General features: G+C 41.7%; 1 protein-coding gene across 2 annotated transcripts in view; it reads right to left on the minus strand.

Annotated features, from left to right (window-relative positions):
- The window catches only part of CDH11 (cadherin 11), an 82,406-nt gene continuing 61,963 nt past the window's right edge, over window positions 1-20,443 (minus strand). For both annotated transcript variants that reach the window (XM_042027640.1, XM_042027641.1), the window contains 10 exons: window positions 18,825-19,119; window positions 17,952-18,071; window positions 17,399-17,566; window positions 15,087-15,274; window positions 13,344-13,597; window positions 12,009-12,145; window positions 11,689-11,810; window positions 10,382-10,499; window positions 4,281-4,532; window positions 1-2,946 (listed from right to left, as the gene is read on the minus strand). In XM_042027640.1, coding sequence (XP_041883574.1) covers window positions 2,450-2,946; window positions 4,281-4,532; window positions 10,382-10,499; window positions 11,689-11,810; window positions 12,009-12,145; window positions 13,344-13,597; window positions 15,087-15,274; window positions 17,399-17,566; window positions 17,952-18,071; window positions 18,825-19,119 — 2,151 coding nt within the window. In that variant the 3' untranslated portion in view covers window positions 1-2,449. The remainder of the gene's footprint in view (window positions 2,947-4,280; window positions 4,533-10,381; window positions 10,500-11,688; window positions 11,811-12,008; window positions 12,146-13,343; window positions 13,598-15,086; window positions 15,275-17,398; window positions 17,567-17,951; window positions 18,072-18,824; window positions 19,120-20,443) is intronic.

Genomic DNA, 20,443 nt, shown 5'->3' on the forward strand with positions numbered 1-20,443 from the left:
GCAGGGAAAGAAAATTTATTTCCAAACATCTACGAGAGTGCTACAAACAATAGAGACTAAAACTCAAAGCACTTGAAACTATTAAAAAATGTACTTGACAATGTCCTTCTTAAAAATTAAACATAAAAATGTAGAAAATGCCGTTATTAATTCTAAAACTTGCTCAAAAGTGAAATAAACCCAGATAGCATCAATGAGGATGGAGTCCTACAAATTACTTCTTTTTTACTTTATTTCAATTTGTTAATTTGTAAAGTGATACTCATTACTTTTCTTTTTTTTTTTTTCAATGTTTATTTAAATTTATAATGGAGAAATGTGCAAATCTAGCAAAATATTCTTTGGATTATAAACAGAGAAAAATCAACAACCAAAGAAATTTGAACCAAGTTAATAATAAACTATAGAATTATATAGAATGCATACAGCTATAATAAAGTGAAATATTACAATAAACATTGTAGAGCAAATCTGCTGATTTAGCAAACTCTGCCTTATAAAACATAGGGATATAATGGGACAAGTGAATATGTTATGGATATAGAGCTGACACATCAGTCATCATTTTAAGAAGTTCAATTTTAATCTAACTACATATATGGGGGGTCTTCAGAAAAGCAACACACCAACAAATCAGATTTCCTCTCAGATCAAGCAGTTTGGTACCTGACTGCAAATGAAGGACAGGGCCTGTAATAGGAATGTAGGAAAAGGTAGGTAATTTCTATTTATTTATTGCCGCTTCCCATATTGCAGCTGCTGATCTCTGACTCTACACAGCCAACTATATTAAATTCAGCAAAGGTACAGCTGTACACAGATGCAGAAAATGTTGATGTGCAGAACATATTCCAATCCCTTGCCCCTTCTGAACTAATATTAAAAAAAAAGTTATAGATCCCTTTTTGGATTAAAAACATACATTACAAGGAACAACCCTGAAAGCACTCTGTATTTCTGTCATCACAAATTAAAATGTCTCCCTATCCGCAGACGATGCTATTCTACTGGAAATTAAAAATAAAAAAAACCAAACAAACAAAAAAAAAATTTTAAAAAATAGGAATTAAGTGCCGGAATCTTAATTACTACTCAGGTAAGGTAATTGTCAGGTAGAACAGTCCTTAGGGAAGTCACAGCTAAACTGGGTCAGATTTCAGTCTCTAGAACCCGCAGAAGCTCAGCACAGATACGGAAACTCACAAGCCTGGAGTAAAGTGTAAGTACAGAGTACTCCCGTCCACTCACAAAGTCACTCCTGAAACCTCGGGAATCTCTAAGATATAAGATAAATGCATATTACATGGGAAATATTGAAAAGTATTACACTTAATTTAATCCAGGAAACACAGTAGGACTATATGACGGTTCTTACTGCGTTCTGGGAGCAGCCACAAGCTGTAGATAGAGAGGGTACAAAATGTTCACCAGACGTTACATTTGTTTTAATCTAAAAAACATTTGTAAAATGTACTTGATTTTTAAATAATCACTTAACAAGGCAACAAACCAACTACAAACACATAATAAATAAGGCTATTAAAAGGTCACAATTGTAGTAAATTAGTCAGAACTATAAATGGGACATTAGAAACACTATGTTTTTCCTTATATGCTTAATAACCAGAACAAGAATTAAAAAAGAATCAGTTTATTTCAAAGTCTGCTTCTTATATTGAAGCACATATTAAAGCAACAGTACAATGTTCATAAAATATAAGTGTGATGCTGTAACATTTCTTACATGTCAGAATACTGATATTTGTATGTATACTAAAATAAGAATTTTAAAATTGTACAAATAGATACATTAAAAATGACATAGAAATAGGGCGCCTCCCACTGCAACAAGACAGAGTTTTTATATCTGGCACGTATTAGTTCAAGATGAAAGTATAAGCAAAAAGATTTACAAGAATCAGCAGTAACAAGTTTGATGCTCAAGAGACATAATAATTGTACATTGTACTGTACATACATCATATGGGTTTAAGCTGGCTGAATATTATATATTTCAAGTTTAAAAATGCACTACCATATAGAGTGTCCATAGTTTAAGGCGAAATTACAGCTCAGAACTGTTATCTTTTCTAATTTGTGGAAGCTTCTTTGACATAAAAGATTTAGATGTTCGTAACACACAAAAGATTTCCCCTATTTGTAGGTTTGCTTTTAGCATTTTCCTTCATTTAAATATTTCGCATTTCTTAAGTGGGTTTTTTCCTTTAGTGAAGCTGGCAGCCAACTTCCAGATTTGCCTTTTGTAGGAAAAGGTACTTCACAGTATTTACCACTTTCATGTCCTTTTTTATCAAAGGGATCCTCTCTGTCAAACTTAAATGTTTAAATGAGATTTTTCTTGATTTTTAAAAAAATACCTGCTTACATTTCCTCTGGATTCTTCAGAACTTCGGACACAGTTCTTAAGGCCAAATCTTAAACTTTATTGTTAAGAATCATCATTGAAAGTGTCTTTGGAGCCATACAAGTCTGCAAGTTTCTTAAATCGAGGTCCCCAATTTTGTAGATAGTCGTAGTCCAAGTCAGAATCTGTCGTCGCTGACTCCAAGGAGCTGAGGGACCCAGCCACAGAGCCTCTGCCCTCGTAGCCATAGATCTGGATGGAGTCATAGGGAGGGGCAGTGGGGTCATTGTCGGCCTCCTGTATCCTGGTGTTGATGAAATCATCAACGTCCACGCTGTGGGGCGCGGGCCGCAGCCCCGGCCTGGGCAGGTACTGGTACTCGGGCTTGATGTCCTTGCGGGGGATGAAGCCGTTGATGCCGTCGGGGTTCTGCAGCGTGGCGATGTCGAACGCCTCCGTGTCCTCCTCGCCTCCGCCCTCATCATCGTACGTGATGATGTTCTCCCGGACATCCTCTTCTTCAAAAACAATCAGGGGCTCTTTCTTCTGCCTCTTCAGGGTTACAAACAGCACAACAATGACTGGAGAAAACAAAAACACGAGTTAGGCTGCACTGTCAAACAGCAGCCCCTTTGCTAATAACTGCGGCATCACTGAACCCTCAGCTTTTGTGCTGGATTGCTGCAAACTTCTGCATTTTTAGGGCTCCTTGTAAGGTAAAAGCAGCGATGTTTGTACACAGAACTGAACACACTGATCTGAGGCTCTCTGTCTGGGCTGCATGCCACTGCTCTTACTAATTGCTCATTACTGCAACACTAATTCAAGGGAAGTGTCGGTGGGGCCCCCAGTGCCGCATGAACACTGTGACACTGCCTTTGAGCAGGCCAAGCACATGAATATCTGCAACAAAACAAAGACGAATCTTTATCCTCTCCTGTATGCCCAAAGCTTAACTCGAGTTCCAAGTGTCATTTCCATTAAAATGGATTTTTTTAAGCAACACCTCCAAACGCGTATTTGTTTTTGTGTTCTCAACTCAAATTTCTGTAAAATAAAGTATATAAGAAAAGAAACTCTATCAATTACTGCAGGGAAATTAGAAAATATTGTATATTTTTTTTTTTTTTTCAAATCATCAGGAAACACTATGCAACACTTTCTTAAAAGCAGGTTTTCCGAGCCACTCATCTGTCTTCAACACAAGATGGGTTTGAGGGAAATAGCTGCCAGGGGCCATTAATCCTGGCTGACCTCAATAAGGAACTTGTCATCCAGGGAAGATCACAAAACTTAGAACTGTATGCCATGACCTCCTTTAAGCAGTGTCCCTGATTAACTGGCACTAGGCCACAAGAGGACATTCTCCAAGCACATCTACACAAATTCACCGGTGTTTGCTATTGAAGATATCACAGAAGCCCAGAATGGTTTAGGATGGAAGAGACCATAACGTTCACCTCATCCCACCCTCTGCCATGGGCAGGGACACCTTCCACTGTCCCAGGCTGCTCCAAGCCCCAATGGCCAACCTGGCCTTGGACACTGCCAGGGATCCAGGGGCAGCCCCAGCTGCTCTGGGCACCCTGTGCCAGGGCCTGCCCACCCTCCCAGGGAGAAATTACTTCTAAATATCCCATCCAGCCCTGCCCTCTGGCAGTTTGAACCCATTCCCCTTTGTCCTGTCTCCAGGCCCTTGTCAATTGTGTCTCTCCATCTTTCCTGTGGGCTCCCTCCAGGAACTGCAAGGCCACAATCACGTCACCCCAAAGCCTCTCACATCCAGGCATATCAGTACCCCCTATAAAAATAAAAGCTAAAAAATGAAGATTCATTTCTCCATCATGGAGCTGAGGGCAGGATTACTTTTTTAACACAAGTACAGATGAGCAGTAGGGAAAGAACTCTTTTTTACCTAACAAGATGACGATGCAGGCCAGGATGGCGATGAGGGCGCCGGTGCTGAGCCCCGCATTGAGGATGTAGGCCTCGGCATTGCAGGACAGCAGGGAGCCGCCGCTGTCGCAGCCGCACACGCGGATGGTCAGCGTGTTGGTGCTGCTCAGCGGGGGCACGCCGCCGTCGCTGATCACGATGGGGAGAAGGTACAAATCCTGCTTCTGGCGGCTAAACCCTTCCCGTCTGACCAGCACACTCGCTGTGTTATCTGGTTGAAGAAGAGAGAGAATCATTATCCCACAAAGTTGTCCTCGTAGGCAATGTTGAAAAAGAAATTATCTCGCTGCAATGGCTCTCAACTTTCAGGGGCTTCAGCATTAATTCTACAATAAACCAGTATAAAGTGTTGCCTTTCTAATGACCCAAGAGAAATTACAGGATTTCATTTAATTCATACAGCACCACACTCAGTTTTAATTCTTTAATTAACACAAGGAACACAGATAATCTCTGTCTGATAGCACCTTTTAGTACCTGTAAGTTTCTGAGAAATTCACAATATTTTTTCAGCCACCCAAATGGCTGGACCTTCTTATTGCTGCCTGAGCTGGTTTTTTTCTCTCCAGAATTAAAGATTTCAGTGGAGGGATGAAACCCAGATCTCCCTTATGTGTTGTTCTTGGAGTCACATCTAAAAGCATGGTAGACAGAGATCTGTCCCAAAATGGGCTGTGATAAAGAGACTCCCACCAAAACAAAAGCCAATATTTGCTGTGTATGAGGAAATTTGAGCCTCACTGTTTCATTAAGAAACACTGAAGGTAACAGTGTTTTATCAGAATCTGGTTTTCACCCAAGCTTCCAAAGCCAGAACTCAAAGAGCTTGATCATACATGTATAGTATGTCTGGGAACATTATGAATTACATGGGTGTGAGGAAGAGTTAAAGCACAGAACCAAAAATACCCTGAGTTGGAAGGGACCCACAGGGATCCATGGGTCCCACTCCTGACCGTATTTCTGTAACTCTTCCCATTGTCCTCATGAGAGGTGCCCTGCCGTGGTTCTCCTGGTGTAGGGGGCAGAAAACAAGCTGCCATCTCAGCACAGGGCATTTTGGATGGTTCTGCACACCTCCTGTGGCTAAAGCCTTGGAAAGGGGACTGTGTGAGGTGACACCCTGAGCTGAGGCAGCCCATGCTTCCCACTCCCAGGGGAACACCAATAGGGTTTTCTTGTGCTCCTCCTCTCTCAGCTCAGCCTGAACCAAACTGTAAACATCCCAAAGTAAATAAAGTGAAGCAATCATATCTGTGGATTTCAGACCTTCAAAAGCCAGTTTATATTGAAGATTTATTCCACACAACCTTTCCTGGCTTGCCACGTTCTTTATTTTTCACTGTATAATGGAAAGGGGGAAAAAAAAGAACAATTCTTTTATCTACTGAGAGAGGGCTGTTCACCTCCGAAGGTACCCATTTTACTGCTGCCTCAGGGTACTGCAGATTAATTGTTTTCCCATTGAAGAGTCAGCATAAATTCCAGAATTTAATAATGCAAACCATAAAACCTCTCCTAATGATCTAATCCTCACGATTTCCATGGAAATCTGTGAATAAATTATACCCAAAGAGAAGCGTTCTTGCCTTGCCCTAACCACCCTTGTGGGCAGTGCCCCTGATGTAACACAAGGTCTGAAACTGCCCCCAGATTTGGTCAATCTATGGGAGGATGTTTGCACCTCTTATGACTCTCCCAGTAACTTCTGGAGTTCACAGCAGAAAGGATGAATATTTTAGGTAGGATCTGTTACCCACCAAATGAATCCATCCCCCATATCTACCCCTGTCCTGGCAGGCCACACCCCTGATGCCCTGAGTGGTCACCTGGTCATGACACAACTGTTCCTTTTTGGTGCTGAAGTCTCACCAAAAAAAAAAAATCAATTAGGTAGAAAGCAGCTTGTTAACTTCTTCTTTACACAGTGTAAGGACAGAGACTCTGATAAAGATCTGATTGTTTATTACTTGTGGCTCTTGGAGGTGCCCTTTGTTTCTCTCAGAGTCCCTCTAATCTCCTGAACGTTTACATGCTCCATCTAAACTTTGAGGCACAATTTTTCACAGGACCTTGGTGATCTCAATGTCTGCGTGACAGGTGCCTTATTTTAGGACTTTAAATTAATGGGCTCGTAACAATTTGGTTCAAATAGAAATACAACATCTAATATCTATTAACCTATCAACTAACTTGAACTAATATATTGATCCAGGATAAAACTGTTCCACAGAGTCCTCTAAAATGTGCTTAATAATTCATTTCCTCAATAGGAGAACCAAGATCTGTTCCATTAAATGAAAAATCACAATAGGGCTGATTATTCTTGTGGCAAAAAATATGAACATTAACAGGGGGCTGAGCTACAGCTGCCTTGAGGCTGCAAAGGCACAGTGGAAGGAATGGCAATACCATATATTAGTATGTTTAGTCTTCGGCTATGCATTTTTTAATCATATATTTTATTTTTCTTGCCTTTTGTCAGCTGAAATAGTATTCCTAATTAGAAATAAGAAAAGGACAGCAAATTATTCAGCTATTATACAGACTGGCCTGGTCCACTGCAGTCACCTACACTAAACAAAGCTGATTTTGATCCAATGACTGATTTATCTGTTTTAATGGGAACCAATTTTTAGTTTGATATAAATTTTTAAAAAGAAAAATCCAATCAACAGGCCTGGCTAAAGTTTAAAAAGGACTACAATACATCAAGCCTAAAAGGTCATTTTTTAAACTTTTCCTTTTACTGTTTATGTTCACTTCTCACATTTAGAAGAAACATAATATCCATAAGAGAAAAAAACCTCTCTTTTACCTAGATAAAAGATAACATATAATCCTAGCTAATATTCTCATCCTTGCTTTTTTATTATTTTCAAGGCCCAGGAGTAGAACTATAATCCTGGTAAAATGGCATTTTTTAAGCCAACAGAAGTTAAATGTCAACACCAGCTTAAAACTATTACTTAACACATATGGGAACTACTTGACTGTCAGTCCTAATGAACAGAATGGGGGTTAACACAAGAAGGAAAAGAACAGTCATCTCAAAACGGCCACTCCCAAAATTTCATGTTTTTCCAGCTATTATTGCCTTGGATGTCCAACATCCAAAGGTGTTGCAAGTGAAGATTCCCTGTTCTCCCCATGAAATCTTCACAATTAGAAGTTAAAATTGCATTATTTCTTGGTGATCCTTTTACTGATCTCCCTGACCTTTGAGTTTTGTCTTTTTCTCTGGTGATCTTACCGATGATTTCCAATTTTTCCTGTGTGCATAGGCAAATGTAGCTTAGTTTTTGGGGGCTTGTTAACACATAGATTGTGTAAGGAGGATTCTAGATTACAGGAGCTGACTGTAGTGTGAACTTGATCACCTATATCAGGTGTGAGTGCAGATTCAGCCAGAAAACTAAACAGTTTCAGGGGTTCTGCTGTCTAAAATCCTTACCAGGAGTGGCAATTGCTGTGGATAATGTATGGCAAAATCCTGGGACTTTATTGGTCATGTGTTTCAAAATTTTCTTGTTGAAAAAGTGTGAAGCACATGTTTGAGTTTAAAAAGCGGACTTTAGTCACTGATTTTCGGGGGCTCACAAGTTTCATTTCAGGCTCTGTAAAGCACTAATTTGTGAATTTGGGATTGTAGCCCTTCCAGCAATTCCAGGCTGAGGGAGTCCAAGAAAAGGGCATCTCAGCACAGGACCCAGCAGGATTAAATGCAGGAAATCATTTACTCAAAATCTGCCTCTCTGCTGTGCAGTGCCACGAGCCTGTGCTGCTCTTTTGAAGGCTGACTTCAGTGGGAGCAGAGTTGAGCAGAGCCTGGGCAGACAGTGCTGTTTGTTTATGAGCTATAATATAAGGAAACAGTGCAAAAGTAATTCCGTGTTTTATCCCAGCGTGGGCTAAGCCATTATCTCATGTTTTCTATGGGAGATGGGCTCAGCTGAGGACTTGGTAACACAGTGGGCTATTAATAGGATGTAGAACATGATTATGCTGTTTTGGATTACTGCAATATGTGATTACTTTCAGGAGTTGCTAAAAAGAAACACTATTAAATGATAATTATGGGGCTGTATTCACTTCAAAGTTCTGTAATAGGCCCAAACACTGGAGTTTTCATTAACTGTTCTCCACAGTTAATAAAGCCATTTTTCTTTGAAAGTAGCAATTCTGTCTGAAAGCTGTGGCATGGCTTATAGAATACTCAGACTTACAACTGAAAAAAAATGACTTTGAATGACCATGTACATTATTTGACTTGCAAATGGTAACACACTCTCCCTAAGAAGTTTTTTATATGGAAGTACACAGAATTTTAACTTTTTTACTTTGCTGTACTATAACTTACTTAAAAACACCCCACAGAAATAGGTAAATTAACAACATAATTGCACCGACGATTGAACAAAACGAGGGAAAGAAAGGATGCAAATGGATGAATTTCCTCACACTATTCATTTCCCAAAAAGAAAATTATATGGGAAGATTCAATCCCTTAATAATCCCTTCTTGAAATAACCTTTTGCAGTACTGCCAGGTAGAAACACCACATTAAGGTGACATCATAATTTCAACTACAAAACATTTTTATCCGGGTTAATTTTGTCAGTAATGAATTTGCTGCATATGGAAATGAAGGATTAGTGGGATTGGCTGGAGTCAGGAACCATAATACAACTCAGAGCATCTCCACTCTGACCTACGTTTCCTCTGCTAGATTATAAAATCTGATCTATTTTCAGTTTGATGTGGTGACCATAAAATGTATTTTATAGACAAACTTGGCCTCTGGGTCTCAAGCAAAGAATACACTCTTATTTACTCCTCTCTAGAAATATACCCATTAATTTTTCAAAACTTGTGTTTTACTACTTTAAAGAGAATAAATATATGCCCTGCACTGGCTCCTTTATGAATTGCTTATGTATGTACAAGTGTCAAGCACTAGGCAACAGCATTACTTTGATCAGTCAGGAATAACAGAGATTTTGTTTGGAAGCTCTGATGATAATTACCCTCCCTTCAGATGTGCACAGATATAAAGTGTGCCTCAACAGAACAGATTTTACTGAAATCCTGTATCTGGATTTTGTTGCCTTTTGTACTTCTGGCACTCTTGGATTCATTATTTAAACCAGTTCAACTGAGTTTTACTTTTCAGAAAATAGTCAAGTTTCCTTCAAACATTAAAGTTTGCTAATCAAAACTAATCCTTTAGAAGCTGAAACAGCTTTTGCCCTGTGCAGGGAAATAAAAAATGAGCATTGAATCAGAATATAATGAAATAAATTGAATAAATATGTATAATGGCCAAACCTGTCTTTGTTTGTTTGTTTGTTTACCTACCTCCTCTGTCTCCCTCAGCCTCTGGCAAGTTAAGGTCACTGATGTCATTATGTTGTGATCAATTGAATTTTGACACTCACCCAGGCCTGAGGTTTTTTGCTTACAAATTTCTTACATCTCACCATCAATCTGAATGCAAAGCTCTACTCTGTTTCATGAATAGCAAATTGGCAAAGGGATCAAGATATCCAGATGCTGAGATACCCAATCCAGGTACGTTCCACAGCACAAATCCCCGTTTCGTTTCCTGCACCAGGCAGTGATTTGATTCCAGTGGGAATCTAGCCCATGTCTCTTGTGATCCATAATTTACAAAAGCTGGCAATCACAGTAGTGAACAAATACAAGCAGCCTAACAATTTGTGCTGTCTCAGCTAACTTGAGGTTTCTCTAAACCAAGGAGATCTTCCAATTCCATTTAGTGAGTGTTTGGCAGTGGTTTTATCCTCTTCCTGGGAGATAAAATGGCAGTGGATTCTTCCTGTTGGGTATTATTACATAACTTAAAATCTGCATTCAAGAAAATTCAAGTGAGTTAACAATCCTTGCATCTCAGCTGTATGTTTTTGCCTTCCTCCCCTAAATCTTGGAGAAAAACTCTGACAAAGTTGACGAAAATGCTGTTACATGACATTGCATAGGCCATTAGCTCTACTTTGTCATTTCTTTGGATTCTGGTAGAATGGGAATCTTCACACAAACCTCTGTTGTCTCTGAGTGTAAAATTTGGATTATGAATAATTTCAGGTGGTAAACTGAAGATAAATCTTGGTCCATTGGCCGAGTCATCCTTGTCATCAGCACTAATTGTAATAAATTGCTGTAAAAGAAAAGCACTCGGTAAACAAACAGCTCCTTCTCTGGGTACATCACATACAGACAGCATTCTGAGACAGCCCTTGAATATAAAGAATTGAAAAATAGCATAACTCCCCTCAAATACAAATATATGCAATTGCAAACACAGAGCAGACTCCAAACTACAGCAGGCAATCCTGATTTGCTATGCATTTAACCACCCCAGGATTACAGCTGTAAAAGCACACACCTTCTACAGTCTTATATACAAATATGTGCTAATGAGAACTCAGCAGAATAAATAAAAGTCTGCAGAAAACTCAGCAGCGGAGAAAGTCCTTTTCAAACAGCTGCACTGACTGCAAAGGCACAGGTCATGTGCAGAGCTGTATTTCTGTATGATCATAACCCCTCTTCCTCACAGATTGCCAGGAATGAATCTGTTGGCTAAATTCTACAAGCACTGTACTGGGACTCTTCCCATAAGACACTGAGTATTTCTGTAATATCCAAACCAGTCCAACAACTGGGAAAGCTGCCCCGAACCAGCTCCATTGACCCTGTGCTGGTGGGTACTCCCAGCCAACACCAATCCCACTCAGTGCACAAAGCACTGGATAACTGCTGGTAGCAGTTCAGAGATAAAGTGCCTTCCTGGGTCCTTGAGGCTTTCTGGCCAAAACCTCTAAACAAATGTTCATTTACTACTTCTCATTGGAGCTGACAAGACAAAACTGGGCTAACGCCCTGAGGGAAGAGAAGCGTGTGCAGGGAGGGTGGGGAACAGGGACAGTGGTGGGAACAGGGAAGGTGGTGGGCAGAGGAGGGTGGTGGGCATAGCGAGGTAGTGGGAACAGGGAGCACAGTGAGCACAGAGAAGGTGCTGGAAACAGGGAGGGTGGTGGGAACAGGAAATGTGGTGGGAACAGGGAGGTAGTGGAAACAGAAGAAGGTGATGGGCACAGAGAAAGTAGTGGTCAGGGAAGTGGTGGACAGAGGAGGGTGGTGCACAGAGGAAGGTTGTGCGCAGAGGAAGGATGGTGGGCAGAGGGAAGGCGGTAGGAACAGAGAAGGTAGTGGGCAGAGGAGGATGGTGCGCAGAGGAAGGTGGTAGGCACAGGAAGGACGGTGGGAACAGGAAGGTGGTGGGCACAGGGAAGGTTGTGGGCACAGAGCAGTGGTGGGCACAGGAGGTGGTGGGTGGCCCATACCTGGTTGCTTCGGGCATTCTCACACACGAAGGCTTCGTAGGCCGCCGCAAACTTGGGAGCATTGTCATTGACATCAACAACCTTGATTGCAACGGGAACTTTGGCTTCCTGGTGCTGTTTGTCTGCGGGAGAGGCAACACCGAGATGAGACAGAAGCAGGAAAACTCCTCAAAACAAACAAATTCCCAGCTGCAACCAGGGGAAGATCAAATATGCTGAGGTATTTCTGTTGAGATTTCTTGCAGTCTATCCAACGGAGACAATTGGAGGGTTACAGAATTCGTACCACTGATTCTGAAACACCCCAGTGAAATACTCACGGACTTCAACTGCAAAGACAGAGATATTATGCCAAGCCATTTCTTCCCTATCCAAAGCCTTTATTGTCTTGATATTGCCATCTTCTGCATTAATAACAAAATATCTTTCAAGGTCGGTGTGTCGATCAATTGAATATCTAAAGAGGATTGAAAGTCAGTAATTAGAGAAAGGAAGGACTTAGGAGTTTCATGCATCCAGATTTGTTCTATATAATTATTATTTCTCAATAATTGTAAGTAGTACACCTATTGCTGCCCTCAATATCATTGTCAAAGGGATGATATGTGCTCTTTTAAAAGGAGAATAACCTGGTTGGTTTCTACATTTAGAAAAACAGTACATCAGAATGTTTGTAATAAGTGAAAATTGCTGCTCTTTGAAGTCTCTATATCAGAGCCCTAATATACTCTTTATTTTCTTCTCTTATAAAACATGATAAAAATATCTACTGAGATATTTTTTCTCTTCTGTTTCACATTAATCATGGTGATCTTTTAAGTCTTCCAATCTTTGGTTTACTCAGAATATTAATTGATCATATAAATTTATCAAATATTATCCACTCTGCACATTTGTACAGCTTTATACAGCTCTGGCTTTCATAACTTCATGTTGAAATTCTTTGAAATGTTAAGTATACACACAAAAGAGCTCTTCATAATTTAAAGTTACACTGAGAACATAACAAATAAAACTAAATTAATAGAAGGTATTATAAGAATTTTTCCTGGGAGGGTGGGCAGGCCCTGGCACAGGGTGCCCAGAGCAGCTGGGGCTGCCCCTGGATCCCTGGCAGTGCCCAAGGCCAGGCTGGACATTGGGGCTTGGAGCAGCCTGGGACAGTGGAAGGTGTCCCTGCTCATGGCAGGGGTGGCACTGGATGGGCTTTAATGTCCCTCCCAGTAAGCCCAAACCATTCCATGATTCTGTGATTCCAAGAGAATCCAACACAACTGCAGAAAGCAGGTGTCTGTATGGGCTTGTCTTTAACAATTACCCCTTAACAATTACCCAACACAATCTCTAATCTACAGTTTAGAGTTCTATATTTTGAGAAAAATCTACACTGTGATAACAGCATAAGATATTTGTGGAAAATTTAATTTAGAGTGCAGTCTACCAAAGATGCCCTGAAGTATATTTTAATTAGACATAGCTATGGTGTGATACAGGCTTTGAGAAACTGGCAGCTTATGGAACAAAGGCATAAAAACAATGCTGGATGGTTAAAGTTTCAATATTCTGGGTGTCTGTAGATCTGTCACAGTGTCTTCAGAACTTGCCTAACAATTCCAAAAGCTAATGCTCAGAAGGAAACAGGAAATGCAGCAAACCTTATAGCACTGTTGGCAGCATCAGGGTCTTTGGCATGTACTTTTCCGACCACAGTACCAGATGCTGCATTTTCCTGTACTTCAAAAATGTAACTTGGCTTCAAAAACACCGGTGGCTCATCAGCATCTTCCACCGCTATTTTCACTGTCACCGTGTCCTTGAAGGGCCCGTTGCTGATGAACTTGGGGTCAATGTGGACATTGGCTGCCTCCACCTTCAGGCTGTAGGACTTTTTGGTTTCATAATCTAAGGTCTGTGAGAAACAAGGAGACAGTGCATTCCAGAGTCAGGAAAACCAGGCTGTAAGAGCAGCAGGCAGTGCCCTAGTGCTCAATGACACCAAACAAATGTGAGCATCTGTCAACAAGCTTGGACTGGAATGTGTGTATTTAAAAACATAAAGACTCAAATGGAAGGAGCTACATTCTATGTATGGAGCAGCATAGGAAGGCACTCAAAATATCCCCACAGAGTCCTGGTCTTGCTGTTTGCTTGCTCTATCACTGAGGAAATCATCTGCACTGGGAAAATTAACCTTGTCTCCATGCAGCCTTCCAGACAGCACAAAAGTGCAAGGGGTAGGAAAGGGGCTCCCACAAGAGACCTGGCTTCATCTGTTCCAGGCTGGCAGGCATTCCATGTGGATGTGGTTTGAAGTACTCCTGGGTGCACCATGAGCTAGCACACAGAGAATTTAAATTATTTAGGGAGTGGGGAAAACACGAAGATGGTTTGCAGTGCTTTCATTCCTGCAGTTCTCTCCAACCCCAGAACTCATAACACTTTCCAAAGGAGAGATGGAATAATGCCCCATGGGGGAAGTCCTTTTGGGGGCCTGATCAAAGCCACAGCACCTCTGCACCTTCACTGGCATGAAATGGCTGCAGGGTTGCACCTCAAAATGATCATGCAGGTGACAACCACAATTCACAAAGTATGTTAACACCATAAACTGAGTGGAGTGACAGCTCACCCACATTTCAAAACACACAAAAAAATCCACTCCCACCTCTAGAACAGAGACAGAAATTGAACCAGGGCAGTTTTGAGCAGAGGAGACCTCTGGGTCCCATCCTGAGGGACTGCCCCAAAGGGCAGGGCAGGCCTGCCCAGAAGTTAAGTTGCCCAGGCCTTGTCCTTTGAGTTCTGATTATCTCCAAGAGAGATAAATAGCTCTAAAGATACAAAGGGCAAAATGATAATGCTTACATAATAATAAGATTTATGTTTTGTAATTTGCAATTTAAAATTAATTTGATAATGCTTTCAAGGGTCCCACTGATGGGTTGTGTGTGAAATCCCCTCTGCTGCTTTTCCCATAGCCTGTGACTCCTTCAGAACACTATTGTGGACAATGCACAGCTGAAGAATTCAAACTATAGGGCATGAGGCTTTTCAGACTGAACATAAAGCAACAGTGAATGTCTGCTACTTATCAGCACTAGGCAAAACTTCATTAACAATGAAGCCGATGGCATGGTATTTTACCGTGACTTTTTATTATGAATTCATTTAGTTTGTGCAATTAATCCACTGTACAGTATTTATGTAACTCTTCTTGGTTATTTTCTTCCATTCCAATTCAGCTAATGGGGAAATGGAATATTAAGAGTTAATCACACCTCGAGAAACGAATTAAGTGAAATTTGCATTTACTAATATTTTAGCTTAGGTGGTAATCCATTATTACCAAATATTCTGTCAGCAACAAAGAACGCTACATAGCAGTAGGCATCACTCACCTTCTTAAGCTTCACAACCCCTTCCTGAGTCTCATAATCCGTTGTGATTTCAAACATGTCCATGCCATCTCCGTCGATGATGCTGTAAGCTACCAAGCCATTTTCCCCAATGTCAGGATCTTTGGCCTTCACTCTCCCCACTTCCTCTCCCGGGACAGCCGCCTCCGACACCGACATCTGGTACACACCTGGGGAGGGAAACAGGCATTTGCCCTGAGTGAGCAGGCTGCTCTCCAGCTGTGTGTGCATTTACTCATTGAACTTGGGAGTTCCAAATAGACAGTGATTTTTTTGCATTTTCAACCCCCCTGAAGGAATGTTCTGTTCCCTTATAAAGAGCTCAGAGGAGGAAGTCAGCTGTGAAATCTTAACCCACATGAATAATCTATAAAACATGACCTCCTCCCTGTCACCCTGCTCAGGGAGAGGCTTAAAAGGACAACCAATCACTCAGAATGCAGCAATTGTTGTGGCACCAAGGTTACCATTGATAGCAGAGGTGTTATTACAAAAATGGAAGGAAAACTCTCTCTCACATGACTCATGGCAAGACCTTCAGCTCTGTTTCTCATTTCTGCCCATTCATTCAGGAGCCATAAATTATGTACAGTGAATTGGATAAATCCTGTCTGCTGTGCTGGCTAAAGTAAAAATCTGCTGCTTTCTGTGGCTTGAATTTGGAGTGTGGATGTAGGGTAACGATGATCATTAAAATTTCACACCACAGAGAGTATGTATCAATTTGTATGTGATTTCATGCCAAACAAAAAATGGCTTTCCCATGGCAAACTCCAGTAGGAAAACCATCCCCAAACATCCCACAGGTGTTTCCCTGAGTATTCAGGGATACCAGAGGAGATCAAAACTGTTCCTGGATAAATCCCTCTCCAAAAGTCATCCTTTAGGCACTATTGATTTCATAACCTGATCCCAAATATATAAATGTATGTCAGCATTTTCTGGCACATCATCAGTAGTAATAAATTGAGGAGAAAAAAAAAAGGCCTGATAAAATAAAATAATCTAATTTATTCCCCCTTGTAATTGCTCTTTTTTGCTCCATGAGCACCCTAGGAACATCAGGACACTTACACCAGGCAGGGACTTGGCTCATTACCCATGAAAACAATTGCCACATGTCATTGAAATAGGTCATTAGCTCCAGTCACAAAGAACCCAAAACTTAAGCACATAACTCATTAACAGCTTGAGCAATGAACATTAAAAAAAAAAGAAAGAAAAAGAAAGAATGAGAATAAAAATATCAATCATTTGGCTGTTTATACAGACAGGTAAAACCCTGGCTCTGAGTTACAAAGCATTCCCAGTTCAGGTTTAGTCTGGGGGTGAATGATTAAGTAGAGTAACTGCTTTTGGGCATTTAAAATGTTCTTGCAAAACATTCAGCCAAGGGGCTTGAATTTGTAGAGAAAAATCCATCATTTGATGGAGTTAACAAAATATTGTATCCTGGGGTCCCAGGTTATGATCTGGAGCAAAAAGGCAGGTTTTATGGAATGCAAAACCTGATTTTTTAGGATTTAATCCTTTCCTTTTTGAAGGGTAGATAATGCTGACACAGATTTTTACATTTAGGGACTGACTGTCACTTCAGCTCTTTCACGAGGGGCCAGGAAGCTGCAGCATTGGAAGCAGAGCTGTCAGAGGGATGGCCATGGCCAGGGCGTGTCAGGGTCAGAACTGCTGCTCAGAGGAGAAACACGGTGGGCTGGGATGGTGTCTGCACTGCACTCAAAAAACCCCAAACCCACGCAGAGATGAGCAGCAGAACAGATGTGTGGGCCCATTAATTTACTTCCACCCAGCTGTGAAGGCTGAGTCTGGTAATGTCAGCCCTGATTAATTTTATACATGAAAAATAAATTGCTCAGGTATAAAATATTGCTGTATTTGACCTCCAATAATACACTTTAACAATTAAAAAATGGAATTGTGGTAAATTTAATTTGTTTTGCCATGGTAAATGTAAGTCTTGAGGAATACATGTGTATGTCTGTGTGCTCACATAAGTTATACAGCATGGCCCAGGAGCTTCAAAAATGAAGTGTAGGGTCAGGAATCTTTGCAATTTAATCCTGACCCTAAAAATGTCTCACTTTGCAACACAAAGTAAATAGTCCAGACACTAAATACCCACATGTTACCATTAAAAGATGAGTAACTAATACTTATTTATTCATGTGTACTGCAATAATCCATCAGTTACTGCTTCTTCAAGCCTTGGGTATGCCTGATACTTCACAAACCTGAGTCCTAGTAGGAAATGCGAGAAGGATTTTGTTGTAACTCACTCTGTGGGAACTTTGGTGGGTTGTCATTGACATCTGTAAGTGTAATTGTCACTTTGGTTGTCCCTGAGAGGCCTCCCATGTGTCCTCCCATGTCCTTTGCCTGTATCACCACGTGGTACTCCTCCTTGGCTTCTCTGTCCATGTTGGGAAGGGCAGTTCGGATAATTCCTGTGGACACAAAGGACGTATGGCACACACAGGTTTAATAACAACCTGGCTGGTGTACTTTGAGAGCATTAAACACAGCAATGTTTGCAGTGATGCTGGAGGTTCTGCTTTCCCTGGGCATTGCTGTAAGGAATGCAGCCCCAATATTCCACACAATTACAGCTGAGCACAGAAACAGCCTTTCAATCATCACAGCACATCAGAGCACACAGAAATAGCATCAACTTTCTAGTGGAGAAGCTCCAGCAAATGCCAGGAGACCAAGCTGCAGCAGAGCAGGAAGCCCTGCTCAGACACATCAGTAGCTCCACCCAGTCAGTACACTTAATTCACTCTAATGCACTCTGGTTATGAGGTCCCATGCAAATAAACTGTTTAATAATACCTGTTTGAGCCTCCACCGAGAAGTAGGGCTGACCTTCAAGGATACTGTAAACCAATTTGGCACTGTTCCCATAGGTAGGGTCATCAGCATCTGAAGCTGTTACCTGAATAACTGATGTACCTAAAAATGGAGAGCAAACACAGGAGGAAGAGTCAGAGGCAAACACATCTGGAAGGACTGTGCAGAGATGCTTTCAGTCACACAGCATAGCTATTCCTGAACTTTTTTATTTCCACGTTTGGAAGATGAAAATAAAAATTACTTGACAATTTCTATATGACAAAATATACTCATCCGATCCAAAAAGATCTGTCACCAGCTGTGATGTGGATTAATGTTCTACCCAGTGAAGATATAAAAGTCAGCAGTCACTCTGTACCATTATGGTTTTTCCCCTCAGTAGTTTAAGCCTCATATTGCTTTTGTCGTTAGACAGCCAAACAATAGTTTTCTGTTTCATTTTTCTCAGTAAGTTTCAGACAAATCATTCCTGTAGAAATCCCTGAGACAGACACAAGCTCAAACAGGAGATGAAAATGGAATAGATGGTGAGGCAGTAACTTCCCAGCTTTATTACACAGCTCTGCCACAGGAATGATCTTCGTGTTTACCCCAGAGGATTCACACTCCATAAATTCCAGGGGACTCTCACACTCCTCCCTAGGAGGAAATAGTTCTATGCTAGGAATGTCTCCCAGTTAGGAGCTGTGCAGGGTTTGATTTGGTCAGCAAATTAAATACATCAAGTGAATCGCTGGCTGAGCATAAAGTAAATTTTAGTTCCCCAAATCCTTGACAATAAGAATGAAATAAAGCCAAGACGTCCTGACAGTGCAACTGCCCCACAAGGGCAGTGCCTTTCGGAGTACTCACCTACATTTGATCTCTCGGGCACATTGGCATGGTAATTCTCATGGAGAAACTCGGGCGGGTTGTCATTTATGTCTTGAACTTTGACAATGAATTCAGAAGGGGGTTCCAAAGGTCTGTTTGTGTTCCTGTCCACAGCCTGAGCTGTGAGCGTGTACTGAGCTCTCTCCTCCCGATCCAGTGTCTTGGTTGCATGGATGTTCCCTGATTTGTCATCAATAACAAAAATGATTCCTGCTCCTTCACCTGAGAGAATGTATTTAATGTTTCCATCTCCAGAATCAATATCTGAATGAAGCTACAAAAGGAGAAACAGACACACCTTAACGTGGGGGCACACATTTCCTGGATGTGCTTATGAAACAAAAAAGTGCAGGAAATTGCTATAATTTCACAGTTTTCAACAACTGTGGCTTCCACCAGGCAATAATCCACATGCAGAGACATGCTGTGAAAACATGTACCCTGCATCCAGGGCAGTGCCAGCCCAGACCTTCCTCCTGCCACACGTAGGGTGCTGCTAAACCCAAAATTTCAGATTAAAGGAAAAGAATACACCAGAAGACATTTACAGCAGTTTCTTTATTCACATGAAGTTGGTAGGAGGGGTAATTTTTACAAAGATTTTGTACACTTCAATGAATCACGTTCTACTGGGTTGCATGTAAAACCTGTTAAGTGATACATGGGATGAATTAAGTGATAAATGAGTGAGCCCTGCTGTGCCCAGGCGTGCAAGAAGGCCAGAGGGACCCTGGCTTGTAGCAAGTACAATGTGGCCAGCAGGGCCAGTCCAGTGCCCATGCCCTGTACTGGGGGCACTGGTGAGGCCACACCTCAAGGGCTGTGTCCAGTTCTGGGCCCCTCAATCCACGACAAGAGACGCTGAGGGGCTGGAGCATGTCCAGGGCAGGGAACGGAGCTGGGAAGGGGCTGGAGCCCCAGGAGAGGCTGAGGGAGCTGGGAAAGGGGTTCAGGCTGGAGCAAAGGAGGCTCAGGGGGGACCTTGTGGCTCTGCACAAGTCCCTGACAGGAGGGGGCAGCCGGGGGGGTCGGGCTCTGCTGGCAGGGAACAGGGACAGGAGGAGAGGGAATGGCCTCAGGCTGGGCCAGGGGAGGCTCAGGGTGGACAGCAGCAGGAATTTCCCCATGGAAAGGGTGCTCAGGCCTTGGCAGGGGCTGCCCAGGGAGGTTTGGAGTGGCCATCCCTGGAAGTGTCCAAGGAAGGGCTGGAGGTGGCACTCAGAGCTCTGGGCTGGGGACAAGGTGGGGATGGGGCACAGCTTGGACTCGATGGCCTTGGAGGGCTTTTCCAGCCTCAGTGATCCTGGGATTCTGGGATTCCATGATTGCCAACTGGCTTTTAATTGCACCCTCTCTAATATAAAAGAAGCAACAAATGCTTGCTAAACATTCTTAATTCCACAACCAGTGCACGCTTCAGTTTGATGAATGAGGGAAACACTGAACCAAATTACAGATTTATTGATTTTATATTGACAGCTACAAATTGCACCATTTTAAACCAGAATACCCAGCATGGTATTTGCTGACATTGATCCTGTTTCTCCACTTGTTTTGTGCTGGGGTTAAGTCAACACAGTTCTGCTGCCCATTTAGAA

This window comes from Corvus kubaryi, unplaced genomic scaffold (assembly GCF_017639235.1).
Source record: "Corvus kubaryi isolate FWS band 111438036 unplaced genomic scaffold, C.kubaryi_AGA036_p1.0 37300, whole genome shotgun sequence".
Classification (NCBI taxonomy): Eukaryota; Metazoa; Chordata; class Aves; order Passeriformes; family Corvidae; genus Corvus; species Corvus kubaryi.